At 40.3% G+C, this 17,178-nt stretch overlaps 1 protein-coding gene across 4 annotated transcripts in view; it reads right to left on the bottom strand.

Annotated features, from left to right (window-relative positions):
• The window catches only part of DCTD (dCMP deaminase), a 1,602,421-nt gene that overhangs the window by 727,321 nt on the left and 857,922 nt on the right, over nt 1–17,178 (bottom strand). For all 4 annotated transcript variants that reach the window (XM_044062542.1, XM_044062543.1, XM_044062540.1 and 1 more), the window contains exon 4: nt 3,245–3,361. In XM_044062542.1, coding sequence (XP_043918477.1) covers nt 3,245–3,361 — 117 coding nt within the window. The remainder of the gene's footprint in view (nt 1–3,244; nt 3,362–17,178) is intronic.

The raw sequence follows: 17,178 nt of genomic DNA on the forward strand, positions 1-17,178 counted from the left end.
TTGCTTAGGGTCACACAATATAAAAACTCAGGTTCAAGAAATTCAGATATGAGTCTACAGAATAGAAGATCAGTGTCTTAACCACTATCCTATATCATTTCATTAAGGTATGCAACTTGTTAAAAAAACATGCATCATTGCTCCCACTACAAAAATAACAACATGACAGAAAACTATTAGAAGAATTCGCTCACTTAACCAAAATCCTAAATCATCCCTGAAAGGGGACATTACACAAAATGTGCAATATAGTTTAAACAACTAAGAAAATCTGGAAACAGAAAATGTCTGTCCATTTACAATAATTTTGCCATAACATTTCATTCCATATAAAAATTGACCAAGAGAGATAAATTCCTTAGTTTTAATCTGCGAAAGCTCATATTTTTCTTTTCTCTCTCTTTTTTCAGGCAATCTCGCAGCACTGTTTAAAGCATCTATTTTCTCCTCCGTATGACTTTACTAAATTCACTGCAAGACAAAGTAGTCACTTAAGCCAGTCACTTCATATAGTGAACAGCAGTTCAGGCTTCCAACAGTGGCAGAAAAATGCCTTAAGACAGCAGAAGTAAGCAGCACTGTGCCAGTAATTATTCCAAGTCTAGTTTCTGTTAGTGTTGTTCTATAATAAATCTAGTGGGACAAATCCTATATCTGAATATCACATTATTCCAGGCACTAACTGTCCTTCAAAATTCTGTCCTTAAGCCCAGAAAAAAAATACACAATTTTCCTCAACCTAAAGCCATAGTTTAAAAATATATCTCGACAGCAAACCTACTTACAGCAAAATTAATCTGACCAGAAATATCCCAGTTAGCACAGTTAATGCCATAATGTCTCACTGATTTAAAGAGGCCACAAACGGGGATTATTTAAATTACATAGGTATATACCAGCAACCACCCTTAACAGTTCCACATCCAAGAAGGGCATGATTTCCAATTTGCTCTCTGTACAAATACTTCATTATTTGTTATATGTACAGCAGACTGTACCACACTGATTCTAACAGCTTTCAAGGTGACACATTCCGCAACTAGAATTCCCAGCACGCTTTGCAACTAGCATTATACTATAATGTAAGTGTAGAAGTTCTGGCAAACTGTAGTGCACGGGTCACTTTTTGCAAGGCCCAAATCATATGGTTGCAGTTCCTACAGTTTTCATAGTACTACATTCATCTTTCTGTACATAATACAGATACTGGGCAGCAAAAATATATATCTGTAAGCCTGTGAGACTTACACTGCTAAAATCTAGCTCTGATCTCACCTTAACAAGGTTATAAAGTTACAAATATATATGAGATCGTTTAAACATTAAGATAAATGTGGCACTAAAAGCACAACACAAAGCCCACCCTATGACTTGGAGGAAGAAAGTCTTGACTACAACCCAGACAACCTGGGTTCAATTAGCTACACAGGTGTCTGAGGCACTAGCTGGGGAGGACGGGCATTCCCATCCTGGGGAGAGGAGAGGAAGGTGGGGGCATACCTTGTGGTTCAAATTCCCTGCTAGAGATCAGGGAAACAACCACAAGGTTCCACCTGAGGATGGGTGGGGTGCTCTGATGGCATCATCCCCTTGGAAATGAGGGATGGGTCAGCACCTACACTTGGCATGTGCAGGGGAAACATTAGGAGAAAACGCACCTGACAGTAGTATGATGCTGCCCAGGGATCCTCAATCTTCTTACTGACTCTAGACATGGGTTGGGTATCACCTGTGGGAGGCTAAGGAAGTCCATTACACCGAGTAGATAACTGGTGGCAGCTGATGGTCAGCTGCAGAGAGCCAAAGAAAACATAACACAAACTGAGGAAGGGGCACATCATTCAGGTATAATTTATTTCATTATACTATCTGCTCCCATTTTAGCAAATTTCTCCTGAAAATATCTGCATTCACACTATCAGTAACATAGTAGCTTTGGGAACTGAAGCCTTTATCTAAAGTTCTATGGGTCAGTAAACTATGACTTGCAAGTCGAGAGACAGCCCAGCTCCATTTAAAACGATGGATGATAAAACTAGAATGTTACATTTGTACAAGATGTTGCCATTTAAATCCTTAAGTTTCAACAGCATGACTACGGCACAGTGCCCTTCACAAACAATGCTAGTTGCTTAAAAATACACAAGTTTCATATACTCAGTCCAAACACGGTTAAATGAATAAACATGCTAAAAACTATGCACATTAAAGCAACAAATGCAAAGTATGTAGGACAGATGAAAACATGTAAACTATACCATATCTACAAATAAAATCTCCTGTATATACAAAAATAATATGTTCGCACAAGCTAGTTGTCTTTTACTGGTAAAATGTGAGCTACTGAAACTCAAAAGTTAGCAGTAAAACTATACAATGCTGTTTCTAGGACATTAACTCGGGCTCAACACTACAGCCCTGCTGTGTGTCTGAGTCAGCTAGTAGAAAAACTCTAGTACTTGAAGGTTGACAGGCAACAGCAGTGCATCAGGCAGTTACTGGGACAGTCAATAAGTAAAACCAACACATCAGAAATACTCTGTGACAGATGATAGGCAAGATCAACAGAGACATACACTTGAACAAATGACAGGTAAGATCAACTCATCAGATATACAATGGGACAAGCTGACAGCTACGGCAGCTGTTACATTTTGAAGCATATACCTCATGTAAGCAAAAAAAAAAAAATGCGAATATGCACATTTTGCTCAGCAATATTCCGGCAAAAGTTTTATCAGGGTCACAAGAACACATTTAAATGCCTGATGTACAGTTGTCCCTGAAAAAGAGGTCCTTGGGGATCTGAAAAGTGCCAGCTCCAGAAGGTCTGTGACAAAATAAGCAAACAAATCTTCAAGTGTGTGCTCAAACTGTGCTACATTATTTGTTTCAGATGCTATGCACATTCCCACTAGGGCTTATTCCTTCCTGACGTTCCTTGTCTCTAATCTTTTCACAAGATCTTTGATGAACTGACAGTAATTACATACATTGCTTGCACTCTTGTTTGGCAGCTCACGATCTACAAAGTTGCAAAGCTGAATTTAACATGAGAAAAATCAGAGAGGATACAATTAGTCTTAGAAATGCTGGCACTATTCAGAAACAAAAACAAGGAAGTTGATAGCACAATTAATTTGGATCTAAATAACAGCAATTTAGGATAAGGGCTGTCTGTAATGAGGCATTGAAGTGCAAACTGAATTACAAATGGGATAAATCAAACATGAAAACTCCTTACCTGCCTGGATGATAAGTTTTGCACATTCATTACAGGGAAACAAGGCAACGTACATGGTACATCCTTTCACATCAGCAGAGTTTTTGTTCATAATGGCATTCAATTCTGCATGACACACTGTGAAATGAAGTAAATCTTTGCTTAGAAATCTTAGTAAAAGCATCTGTGCAAATAACTATACTGATGTGTCCTGTTTTGTGCCAAGTATAATTTGTAAATAAGATGTTTGCAGACATCACTCTTAAATTTCAGAGGAACCAATACAAATGTGCTAATTAAAATGTTTCAGTACAATCAAACAGAATTTTGCAAACTTGAGGCCCACAAGTTTGGCAGCCAACAATTCCCTTTCTTCACCTGATAGCTTTTATACAGACAATGTTTTTTAGCACAAGATCACAGTATTTAATCACAAGCCCACAATGTTTAGTGATGGCTCAGAACAGTGCTATGCCACAGCTCTTTATCTAGAGAAAAATATAATGCCATCACATTTTTACAGCCATTTGTAACACACATGTGTATATGTATATATGTATACACATACACATTTTTTATTTTTGCTGTACTTAGCAACAAGATACAGCAGTGAAGTAAGAGTACATTTCTGCCATCAAGGCTCAGCAATGTTTCCAAGTGAAGTCAGTGTCCATTCTGTATTGCAATTTTTAAGCAATATAACAAAATAAACTAAATCGCATACGTGTGAAAAGGATCATAAAATAAAAGTGGCATTATGAAGATAAGACTGCAGAACCAATGGTAATATTAGACGTCTTGATCTTTGAGACAAACTGCAGTCTTGCTAGATAGGACTGATAATACAGAATCCAGATATATAATATAATTATTTACCAAATAAAAATAGGGGAGCACACAACAAATGGTAAGGTTGGCCACTTGCATTCTACAGTGACAGCTTGTCAATAAATATAAACACCTAACACGTGCACACTTAAAACAGGAAATGATTAGCACCGTGCAGTACTGCATGCAATGGTGCACAGTGGCCGCACATGCTGCTATGCCAGACTACTGCAGCATGCGATGAGCAGTGTCTGTATTGCATGTACATGATGGGCAACAAAAAGCATTCTGAAATGTCATGTGCTGGGACACTTATACCATTCAGTTGTGATCTCTGTGCAGACTTTATTAATGAAACAATAGGTATGCACTGGAATTAAAACTGAGTAGCCATCATACACATTGACACGGCAATTTTATGATTCCTTAACACATTCTGCTCCAACTCCAGCTGTCCAGAATAATGCAATGAAACAGCATAAGCTTACAACTGTTCACTATATAGCCTTTGACAGATATACTCTGGCATGATTCTGTCAAGTGAGAACCGGCCAAGAAGAGGAATGCACCGATCAGAGCTTAAAAATATGCACAGATGCCAAAGCTGGAATGCTACTACACTACCCTTAATGATATGATAAGAATGGTGTGCACGCATACAGAATGAGTCATATATATAACCTTTGGATAATAAATTACATGCTATATGCTGTGACTAAGAAGCAGTTAGTGCCCTAGTACAGAACATGTGTATGAAGGTTTGAGTACCAATATTTATTCCGTGTTTGCTGAGTAACCAACTTTCGCAGGCAGTAGGTAGTGCTGCTGACTCATCTGAATACCCACAAAAAAGATGTAACCAGAAAAGACTGCAAATAAGAGACCTCGTCCACTTGCTTAAGCTACATAATAGTACTAGTACTGTACACAACACACTTCCATTATAATAACTAGTAAAGGTACACCTAACCAATAGTCTATACTCTACATCACAATTTATATATGTCAACTATCAGACAGCATTTTACGATGGCTATTCTCATTATCAAGACCGTGTCTTTGTAGGGCATTCAGTGTAGCACACATACGTGTACTTATGTGAATCTATCTCCAGTTGTCTGTATACTGTGAAACACTGGGGATATCACAGAAGACCTTTCCGAATCTGAGTTTGTTTTTGATGATTGGTGATAATATTTCACCCTTCGCATGTATTACATCAAGTGAATGTTAGTCCGCTGTAATAACTTTAATTCAGACATTTGTGTATTTATTACCTTCGCTTGTAGTCTATATACATGCATTAATCCACAAAGGTGTCACACAGCAAGATGTTCCCCTGTTCAGTTCTTTTGCTTGGGTAACTTGTGTGTGGAGTTTGCATGTCTTCACTGTATTCATGTCTGTATTTTTTGGGTAACCTGGTTTCCACACACATCCAAAAGACATGAGGTAGCTGGATTAGCAACCCTAAATTGTGTGTGTGTGTGTGTGTGTGTGTGTGTGTGTGTGTGTGTGTGTGTGTGTGTGTGTGTGATATGGAGGAAAGGCCTAGCAATCTATTTCTAACTGCTTGCCTGGTACCATCTGTGCATGGCAGTGGCTCTTTGTGGCACCACTAGAGTCAGCCGCAACTCAACAGAATTGTAATGCTGGAAATTACTTTACTGTTACTATAATTTTCTTCAACTACTTGTATACCTGACACTTTCATTTGCATTATATGTGTTCGGAACTTTTCACCTTGGGCCTCCACAGAAATGAACTCTACATACATGGATAACCTGATCAACAAATCATGTAATATAAAATAAAAGCAATACAAAATAAAATGCTTAACCCTTTTCAACTGACAATTGTGCCTTCAAAATTGTCCGACTTGGTCTCTTAAGTTTTCAGGGTGTCATTGATGATTCAAATGCTGAATGGCCAGCTAGGGAGAAGGAAGAATGAATGGGGTTTTTCTTGTGGAGGCTGCATGGAGATGCCATGGCTTCATGCATGCTGCTTACGTTCAGTAGTGGGGAGGGGTAGTAGAGACGATCTCTCACAGTCACACACGTTAGGAATCAGTGCATTCTTTGCCCTCAGTAAGGGGCAGCTCAGTCCCCCACCCAAATTCAATTTTCCCAGCAAAAGCAAAAAAATAATTTTTCTGGCTCCAGTATGAAGTTCTCTTCCATGATTAGTCAACTCTGGAAAGGAAATGAGGGATATCAGCAGATGCTATAGGGCCCAAAATATAAAAAAAAAAAAAAAAAACTATTAATGGAAATTTTCTGTATTACCTAGATAATACCCTTACGGTGCATTTTCTCTCTAAAGGCAATTGTATTTTGACTTATTCACATCCAGCAGGCATGAAAAGTCACACCTTTAGTAGCACACTTACAGCCTTAGACCACCTGAGGCTGTTCTGAAAAAAAAGTTAAAGAAAAAAAAAAACAATGTAAATATCCCAAGAAGACAAAAAAAATTTAAAAAGTACAAACAAAAACGTTGCTTAGTAAGAACTGCTCTTTACAGTAAAGTGAATTATTTCAAAGTCTTTCATTGATATATTTTACCTCAATCCAAATAATCTTTATATTTTTCTCTAAATTTTCAAAAAGTATCTACTACTTAGAAATCATACAAGCTTAGAAATACTGTCATCAGCTCTTTTTGTTTAGCTTCAGCAGTTTTGTTTTAATTAATAAGAACCAAGTATGTAAAATATAAAATAGATGTCATCTCTCCAAAGATTTTAATTTCAACACACTACCAAGTGATGGGGACCCATTTAACCCTGTATCTGTGCCTTAGTTTAGTGTCTTAACCTGTCCGGATCCACATCTTTTGGTTTTTCTGGGTTTGTGTGGCTCTTATTACCTGGTTGGTTTGCTCTTCTGGAGGATGCAGAGAGGACTCGAGTCAACCACTGATGCACCAGATATATGATTCTGATATTTACTGAGTTTGTCAGCTACAACACCCTCAGATACAAATGTCAGTTGTGAACCAAATGTCGTAAGACGGTTATCTAAATAAACTTACCAGAGCAGCAGATGTTAAAATGATCACTGTTGCAGTAGACTTAGCTATATGAGTTAGATCCTGTTAAGGATATAATAACCGCCCATCTTCAAAAGCTTCACAGCACCTTCCACATCCCCAAACCATTAGTCGGCTAGGAAAAAAATAATAAGGATCCTTACCCCGGCCACTAATCATATAAAAATAACGGGGACGGAGGGAGGCAGTGGTACTGCGGCAGTGATCATTTGAACATCTACTTTCATGGTAAGTTTACTAACACAACTCTATTATGTTTATTATTAGGATCACTGCTGCAGTAGCCTTAGCTACATGGGTAGATTGGCATAGCTTAGACTGACTGAGAAATAGAAGGAGGTGGGGTCCAGGAACCCCTGGAGAAAGAATCTAGTTCATAGCGCTTTGTAAAACTGCATACAGAGAACCAAATTGCTGCTTCTAGAATATTTCTAGAATCTAACCCTTTCCGAAAAGCCACAGATGAATGTATGGTCCTGGCAGAATGAGCCTTCACCCTCTTGGGAATAGTTTTGTTGTTCTTGTGTGTATAACAAAATGAATGAGTATGAGACAACCATTAGGAAATAGTCTGTTTTGAGACTTTTTTTTTTACTTTCATGAGAAATCACAACTGATCAGAGTTCCTGAAAGATTTTGCTCTGTCAAGATAGCATCTCAGTTGTGTGGACATCCAAAAGTTATGGAGTATCCTTTCTCCCTCATGTCTAGGTTCTGGAAAGAAAGCAGGGAGATGGATAGCTTGACATAGGTAAACTCAGATACCACTTTAGGCATTTAAAAAACAATGTTTTCTCAAGGAAACCTAATGTTTGTAGAAAATGACATAAGGCTGACCAATCATGAGAGCTTGCTACTCAGATACTCTTCTTGCAGAACTCAGGCAAATGTATAACACTACTTTCCATGTTAAGAACCTAAAGTCAGCTTGATGAGGTGGTTCAAACAGAGCAATAATTAGTTTTTCTAACACAAAATTAAGATACCAAGATTTTTTGTATGCAACACTCCTTTCAAAAACATTTTTACAAGAGACTGCACCGAAACAGGGGAACCCATGGGCAGACAGGCAGAAACGAATGACAAATTAACACTGATTGGAGCAAGTCAGGCCAGAGGCTAGCAGATTACAATCATTATTGTGGGGGACTGTGCTCCCCACACCCCCCGCTAAATATATATTCCAACTCCCAGATCACACTACAGCGAGGAAAGGGCAAATATTCCGATCTTCACTACATTGCGATCTCAAAAAAAGCACTTCGAAGTCTGGCATTTTCGCTCTTTAGAGCATTTGCATTTTTAAACTTTCGGTCTTCTAATATAGACCCACTTTTCTTTCCCTAAAATCAAACAAAAGCCTTCCCATCCTTATCAGAAGGATCAGGATTAGTATTAGCCGGATGTTTAGCAGCAGTTGGGCTCACTATAGCAATCGCTGCTGGGTCTGGCTGGGATAAGTGTATAAAAACTTAAAAGGCTGAAGAACTTTATATAACAAGCTGGCTTTCCGGCAAGTTACAGGCTGTGAAAAAAAAAAACATCTTCCAACTTGAAGAAATCTCGGAACAGGGGCAAGTTCTGGAAATTCCAGTTGTAACAAATTATAATATTTTCTTAAGCATTAAGAAGCATCATTGTTTTCTCACTGAAATAACTAATTCATTCTGGAAAAAGTTTTGGAAAAAGAGAATCTTTCAAAGGGACTGGCCAAAGCCACTTTCCCCTCAGAATCTGGATCAAAAACCCAGGGAGAGAAAGCAAAATCTGTCTCTTCACAATCACTTTGAGGTTCAAAATATTGAGTCTCTTCAGAAAATGAAGAATCTCTTTTACCAGAAACAGCCATACTGGAAAGGTCAAGAGCCTGAACTAAACCATGTGCTAACCCCCAATAAGTCACTCCTGTCCAAAGAACCTGAACATGAGAAAACATACTGCTAAGTTTTTTTCCAGAAATTTCTGAAGAAACAGTTCCATTTTTGCTAGGAAAAAACTCCCTAGGGATAGGCAGAGCTATCTGGTTAGGCAGGATGACATTCCCCACCCCCTTCTCCAAGGACCAACAAGAGTAGCTCTCCCTTGCCCACCAAGGGCACTCCAAAAAATGCAGAGGAAGTGTCTAACACCTGGTGCATGCTGGCTGTAGGGACAACACCACTAGGTGCCAGGGAAAAAGACAAATGGCCCGAGGAACCAGTTTTGGTCACAGCAGAGTCATCCATCTGCAGCTGAAGCACTTTAGCAGCCTGCTGTGGTGGCAAAGGCTGTTTGGTAATTTTCTTCTTTTTGTGACTGGAAGAATGAAGAACCAAGGATCATGTAGATTGTTCCATGGTTAAACTGAAAAAAATGCCAGATTCCAAGGGAAACCTGGCAGCAACTGTGTCTATAAAACAGGTAAGTAGCAAAAAAGTAAATTTTTCCCCTGTAAAAATAAAATAAATAGCCTCCGAAAGTAAAATACCACAACTTTTGTTTAAGAAAAAGTAATTTAAAATTGTCTTTAACAACATTTTGTGTTTTTCACTGAATATTAACTCAGCTGAAGTTGTGGCTCTCTCTCTACACAGTACTTGTTAGAATGTCTGTGTAGCCATTGATAGCAGTGGGTGGGTAGTTTCAGCTCATCACTGACATCCTGTCTTGCCTTATATAAGTGGTACATTTTGAGTTATCTCTGCTTAATATCATCTACCTGAAATCACCTGGACGTATAAGTGTATTTAAGTACACTTTTATCTGCTCTTTTGCATATAGTACTGTATTTAATTTATTTATTTTTGTGTTTCACTGAATATTAACTCAACTGAAGTTGTGGCGGTCTCTCTACAGTTAGTTTCCCACCCACCCTCCTTGTTCTTGTTTTGGTGTTAATGTTGGTGGCTTTGAAATTGCCCACCCCTCTTGTAGATTTGTATTTGGATACTCCTTCTGGGACCATCTCATTTGCTCACTCAACTGAGTGCAGTGAGATCATATTCTGATTTCAGGCACTCCTACTGTGTACAAAAAGGGCATTTGGGAAGGACAACTCCTGTAGCCTCTTAATCCTGTTCTGTTCCCTCCCTCAAAAATAAATAAATAAATAAATAAATAAATAAATAAAAAAGGAAATAGAATATATATTTTATTCAGCTGCTCTTACTGTAACTGTCTTAGTTGCTCTTCTGCGTGCTGTTATCTGTTCAGTCGCTCTTACTCTGCACTTATTACTGCTTGTTAGTAGCCTTCTAATTTACTGCCTTATGCATTTGTTTTTTAGTCATTTGTTAACTTAATTGCATTTATTTGAACTGTATTTGCCATAGTGTTGCTACACACTCGGGTGTGTTGGGCTGCACTACAATTTGAATTGTATTTACTGCTGTTTTAGCTGCTTTTCTGTAACAAAAAAAAATCTAAGCTTGTTTCCTGCCTTTCCTGTAACTAGTCAAGTCCAGATACAGACTTGCTGTATTCAAGACTGTTGCTAAGCTTCTGAGCCCCCCAAGCCTTTCTGTGTTGGAGGGAAGCCTTCTAGCTTATCAGTGGGAATGGTAAGCACTAGGCAGCCTATCTACCACGGGAAGAGTGGGTTTTGGCCCTGAAATTGTAGTTCACTGGCCATTTGGGCAGTTTTTCCATCTCTTTCTACTTTTTGGTTAAAAGCCCGTTTTGCGCTTGGTCCTCACCTTTCCTATAACTAGTGTAGTCCAGGTACAGATTTGCTGTATCCAGGACTGTTGGTAAGCTTCTAAGCCTTCCAAGCCCTTCTGTGTTGGAGAGAAGCCTTCTAGCTTATCAGTGGGAGGGGTAAGCACTAGGTAACCTATCTACCACAAGAGGAGTGGTTCTTGGCCCAGAAATTGTAGCTATTGGCCATTTGGGCAGTTTTTTTCCATCTCTTTCAATGTTCTGGTTTAAAAGCCGCACTTGCGCTTGTTTCCCACCTTTCCCGTAACTAGCCTAGTCCAGATACAGAGTTGCTGTATCCAGGACTGTTGGTAAGCTTCTGAGCCCCGCAAGCCTTTCTGTGTTGAAGGAAAGCCTTCTAGCTTATCAGTGGGAGGGGTAAGCACTAGGTAGCATGTCTACCACGAGAGGAGAGGTTCTTTGCCCAGAAATTGTAGTTTATTGACCATTTCTGGTTTAAAAGACCACATCTGCATTTGTTTCCCATCTTTCCTGTAACTAACCTAGTGGGTAGCACTAGAAAGTCTTAAACTGATACAAGCCTTCTAGCTTAGAAGACAGACTTTGGAGTGATTACGTATCAGTCTTCTGTACTTTCTTGCTGTACTTAACTGTTTTCTGTCTAAACACAGATTTCCAGCATTTATTGTGATTTAAAAGCTTGTTTTTTTCACATATTGTACTTATTTGACTGCCTGAACTTTTAAAAAGTTTTTTGTTTAAATAATTTAACTGTTGTAGGCTACACACTAAAGTGTGATTGCCTTTTCTCACTGTTTGTAGTCATTTAAAGTTGTTTTAAGTGTATTTCTTAGTGTTTTGCCTTATCTTTTAAAAAAAAAAAAAAAAAAAAATTCCTTGTTTCCCCGCCTTTCTAAGCTAGTATAGTCCAGTCAGGCTAGTGCTGAATTTAGATACTAGTTTCTAAGTTGCCCATACCTTACTTGGATAGAAGGAAGTTTCGCTGTTCACCTGTGAGAAAGGGGAGCTTTGAGTAGCCTATCTGTCCCTGGAGGAATGGTTCCAGCCCAGACGTTAGTAGTTTATTGGCCATTTCGGGCTAATTTCTATCTCTTTCATTTCCCTACTATAAAAACCATGTTTGCACGGTTTTGTGCACCGGGCAGTGCCGGTTCGCTACTGTTAAATTATTCCCTGCTTCACTAAGTCTCCTTTTCAGTTTTTCCCTTTAAACTAGTCTAACTCTCAACCTAAGCACTCAAAAAGCATCTTACAGCCCAGCACTTGCTCAGACCTAATAGCAAGCACTAATATGCAGTGACACGGATTGCCCAGCAGGGCAAGGCTTTTTATTCTCCCCTCAACAACCAAGCGACTAAGCAGCACACCCTACTATTCAGGCATGACCAAAGGGCAACTTCAGGTGCACTCTCCAGTCCAGCTGGTGAATCTGGGTATCCTGAGGCAATGTTACAACTGCCTCATGTACACAGACAACCCTCTCCTACTACCACAAAACACTAACATATGTGAGATGCAATTATATGGCTAAGCTGTCTTCACCCAAGACTGAAACAGACAGTCAAGAGGAGAAGGTTAACACTTGCACCACACCTCCAGCCGCACACAGACCTACTAAAACAGCACTGGCAAAAAATACACATAAATACACAAAATCATACTCATAGGCTCTAAATAAAAACCTGCAAAAACATCAGAGACCTCCAAAGCAGACACCCAAACAACCTGCACCTCCCGTCACAGACCAGACAACACATAAAACACAAAATTAGTGTGCCGCACAATCACAGCCCTTAAGGCGAAATAACATACCTAACACACTAGTAATAGGTGACTCTACAGTCAGGCACACTGACGTCCCACTCACTAGGCTGGACAAGCAGAAGGTTACTGTTAGCTGCCTGTTGGGAGCCAAAATCCGCCAAACAACACGAGCACTCAGGTCACTCCAGAACAAGTACAAATATGACTCGGTCATTGTTCATGTTGGTGTGAATGACCTGAGATGTACCTCCCTGGACTACATGAAAGAGCTCTCTGATCATGTAGCCCAGGCTGGTATGACCCTGACCCTGAGTAGCGTCCGCACTTCAAGAATGATACCTCAGTATAAAGAAAAAATTATCAATTTCAACAATTGGCTAAGCTTCTGGTGTCATTCAAAGGGGATCCAGTGTCTGTCAGCCTGAGGCGACATGCTTGAAAAGCCGCATTGCTTTGCAAGAGACAGCTTGCACCTGTCAACCCTAGGCTTTTGAATACTGGCCAAGGCTCTTGCTGCCCCCCATAGTGCCTTTTTTAGGCAAGGCTCAAAAGTCAAACCCACCTCCGTAAACAGCACAATTAACAAAAAACTGAGGGTTATGCTACTCAACGCCAGGAGTTTAAATCTCAAATTGCATGTGCTCAAAGCACTTCTCAGTATGAAGAACGTCAACATCTGTGCAGTAACTGAAACCTGGTTCAAGGCTCCAGACAGCACCCCAGCACTACCAGGCTACAACTTATACCACACGTTTCGGCCACAGAACACGGACCGAAACACAAAAGGAGGGGGGGTGTATCCATATTCATCAAGGATACATATACCTCCAGGTTAGTGGCGCAGAATGATACCTCTGAGATCATCGATGTGCAAGTAACATCGGGCAAATCTGCAATACAAATTGTGGCCTGCTACAGATCACCCTCCATGACCCAGGACCACCACTCCACCTTTCTGGAGGCACTGGAAAACATGAAGGTCCTATCGAATACCCTGATACTGGGCAATTTCAATTACCCTACCATTCACTGGGAAAACTACTCGAGTACAAACTCCCAGGCCCAGCGCTTCCTGGAATTAATCAACTCAAATGCCCTGGATCAGCTGGTAAACTCCCCTACCAGAGGTGAAAACATATTGGACCTGGTCATCACCAATATGGGCGACAGGTGTTCCACACCGGAGGTCAACCCGTCACAGGTTAGATCAGACCATAAACTAATCACTCTGAATGCCCACACCCCACCACCGCCCTCAACTAAGGAAACCACAGTAAAAAAAACATTTCTAAAGCAAACTTCACCTTACTTAAGACAGAGGTGGTAAGTTTCACAGCCCACACGCTAAAGGATAACGTTGCTCAAGATGCAGAAACCTTTACAAATGCACTCTATGCGCATCTACAAGGATGCATGCATCATGCCATCCCTAGCAAAAATCAAGACTCACCCCTCTAAGAGAAGGAAACCAGTTTGGTGGACCACTGCAATAAACAGGCTATACAATAGAAGGAGGAAACTAGTTCAGAAAAAAAGCATATCCCAAGAAGGAAAGACATCCGTGATCAGTATCAGTAAGAAACTAAGGTCCCTCATGAAATCATCCAAGGCTAACTTCGAAAGAAAAATAGCCAAGGATTCAAAAGATAACCACAAAGCCTTCGCCCTTTCAAAAGCCAAAAACACAGTGTCAATGGGACCAGATGGTGTCCCAGGCTGCGTCTTGCACGAACTACAGAACGAACTAACCCCCCACCTAAACACGCTGTTCAACCTCAGCCTCTCCACAGGCTACGTGCCCACAAAATGGCGCACAGCAATGGTTACTCCTCTCCACAAAGGATGGGCCACAACTGACCCTGGTAACTATCGCCCCATAAGCCTGACTAGCCTAATCTGCAAGGCTATGGAGCGCATCATCATGGAACTCATTAACAAAGACATTGGGAACCTACAAACACTTGACCTGACCCAGTTCGGCTTTGTTAAGGGCAGATCATGCCTACTAAACCTGATTGACTTCTTCGAGACAGTCACCAAGGCCATAGATGAGGGAAAGGTGGTTCACACAGCCTACCTTGACCTCGCCAAGGCTTTCGACACCATTCCCCACTCGGGTATTACAGAAAAACTTACCAGCCTGAACATAAACCCCTACATCACGAGATGGGTTGCCAACTGGCTTACAGACAGAACTCACACGGTAAGAACAGCAGGCTCCAGGTCCGACTCTAAACCAGTCACAAGTGGTGTCCCACAAGGCTCGGTCCTGGGACCCCTACTGTTCGGCATTCGGCATATACTTCTCAGAAGTATAGACAAACACAGGAGGACTATGGCTAACTAAGTTCGCCAATGACTGCAAACTGGGAGCCATAACTGACTCTCTGGCTGACATGGACATCCTCCAAAAGGGCCTTTCTGAGACGGACACCTGGTGTCAAAGTCATGGTCTCAAGCCAAATGCCAAAAAATGCATAGTCATCCCGTTTGGGAAAAACAAAACACCCACGAGTTACCACATAGGTGGCAGCCCCCTTAATACAGAAGAGGTAATAAGAGATCTGGGAACCCAGGTAGATAGTAATCTCTTCTTTGACAATCATATTGCCAAAGTAGTTAGGAAATCCTTCTATGTGGCCCATCTAATTACTAAAGGGTTCGCATCTAGAAATAAAGAGGTTATAGAGCCCCTCTACTCATCACTCATTAGACCCATCATAGAGTACAATGCCCCATTTTGGATGTACCTCACAAGACACTTCCAACAGCTGGAAAGACCACAAAAGTATCTCACCAAGAGGATTACTGGCCTTAAACATATGTCCTATGCAGCCCGACTGAAAAAACTCCGGCTGTACTCAGTAGCATATTGCTTACTCACAGAGGTGATCTCTGCTGATTTACAAAGCCATGTCCAACTCAGAATTGATGGACATGCTCCACCTAAAGAAATCCAAATCACTGCGAGCCACGCGCTATAGTGAGCTAAACCTCGCCACAACAATAAATAGAACATGCTGGAGGGATAGATTCCTGTCACAGAAAATTCCCATGCTTTGGAACAAAATTCCAAATTACATCAGGCAGAGCCCCTCACTAACACTCTTCAAGAGAAACCTTGACGAGTGGATGGGTAACAGAAAATACACCCCTGGGGATCACTTAATTGGCTCTGCTTTACAGAGGATCAGTTAATCAATGGGGCGGCGAAAACAGACACACTATGGCTAGGCTTATAAATGCCCTTGGGCAGATAGCCTAGTACCTACCTATGAACCTAAAAGTAAAAAGTGTTATGCTCCCATAATTAAAAGTAATTAAAAGTCATGAGACAAGTCATTAAAATATTTTCCTAACTTTAAAATGAATACAGAAAAAAGTTTAGTCTATGTCAAAAACAGTAAAATTGAAGTTTTTTTCCTAGAATGGAACTTATCTGACCGGCAGTGGAACACTCTTAGCTGACCATCAATCCTTGAAAGTCCACAGAAGGAGCACTGTTTGGCAGCAGGAAAGCTCTGAAGGGCTTGGTTCCCAAACTTGACTGATCAGTTTTTGTCAAGTTGACTAATGGTTTGGGTGCATGGAAGGTGCCATGAAGTTCTGGAAGCCGGCCAGCTATTACATACTTAGGATTAAACCCATATAGCTAAGGATACTACAGTAGTGATCCTAATGATGAACATCTACTAACTGCATCTACCTATACAGGCCTATATATCTCAGAACATCTACATTTTATTTTCAGGACATCAAGATATTCCACTACAGAATGCACTTAAATGATGATCTGGAGAACAAAAACATGTGCATAACTGTATCTTCACGTAATATGGATTGCAATAAATGGTGGTATAGATGAAGTTTGAAACCCACCCTGTCAATCACATAAGCAAGGAAAGGTGTCATGTCACTGCCACTAAAAATAAAGAAAATATTCTAGCTGGAAAGACTGGTCTCTCACTTCGAAACCACTGATTCCTTGCAGGCTAAAATGAAAGAAAGAAAAACTGCACACAAGTCTAACTCAACAGTCAATTCACAAAATGTAACATTGCTACAATAACATAAGGAGAATATGCATTAATATCCAAGGTATGAGCTTTCAACATCCACCTCCAGTTTAGACTGCTCATAAGCCACCTTTAGAACTTAATTACTGACTAGAACTCAAGATCTCTTTCTCCCACTGTCTCTGTGAGCTATACTGTATTCCATGATCTGTTATCTACCACAGCTGCCTTTCATACACACTCAGGCACACATACATACATACATAATTCCCAGGTTAATCTGGGAGAATTCTCTGATTCCATACAGCACTGCCTCCACTCTGGATTTGGCCAGAAACCTCCAATTACCCACTCCTCCTAATTAAGCCAAATATGAAATCAAACACATTAACATTTTCCACAGTAGTATGCCCAAGCACTGATCTATTATAACACTGAATGGGAGACACAGGTTACAGACTTGGCTTAGGACCAAAGTTTGTTTTTAAATCTGGTTTTAATTTGAAACAGCTGTTTGAGTCAAATATATCCACTGCTGAAAAAAAAAAACTTTACTTGACAAAAGTACAGTAAGTTCTCAGTTAACCGGCACTCATGGGGATTGGTACATGCTGGATAACTGTAGTTTCTGGTTGC

This window comes from Protopterus annectens, chromosome 2.part1, assembly GCF_019279795.1.
Source record: "Protopterus annectens isolate FY-2018-M chromosome 2.part1, PAN1.0, whole genome shotgun sequence".
Classification (NCBI taxonomy): domain Eukaryota; kingdom Metazoa; phylum Chordata; order Ceratodontiformes; family Protopteridae; genus Protopterus; species Protopterus annectens.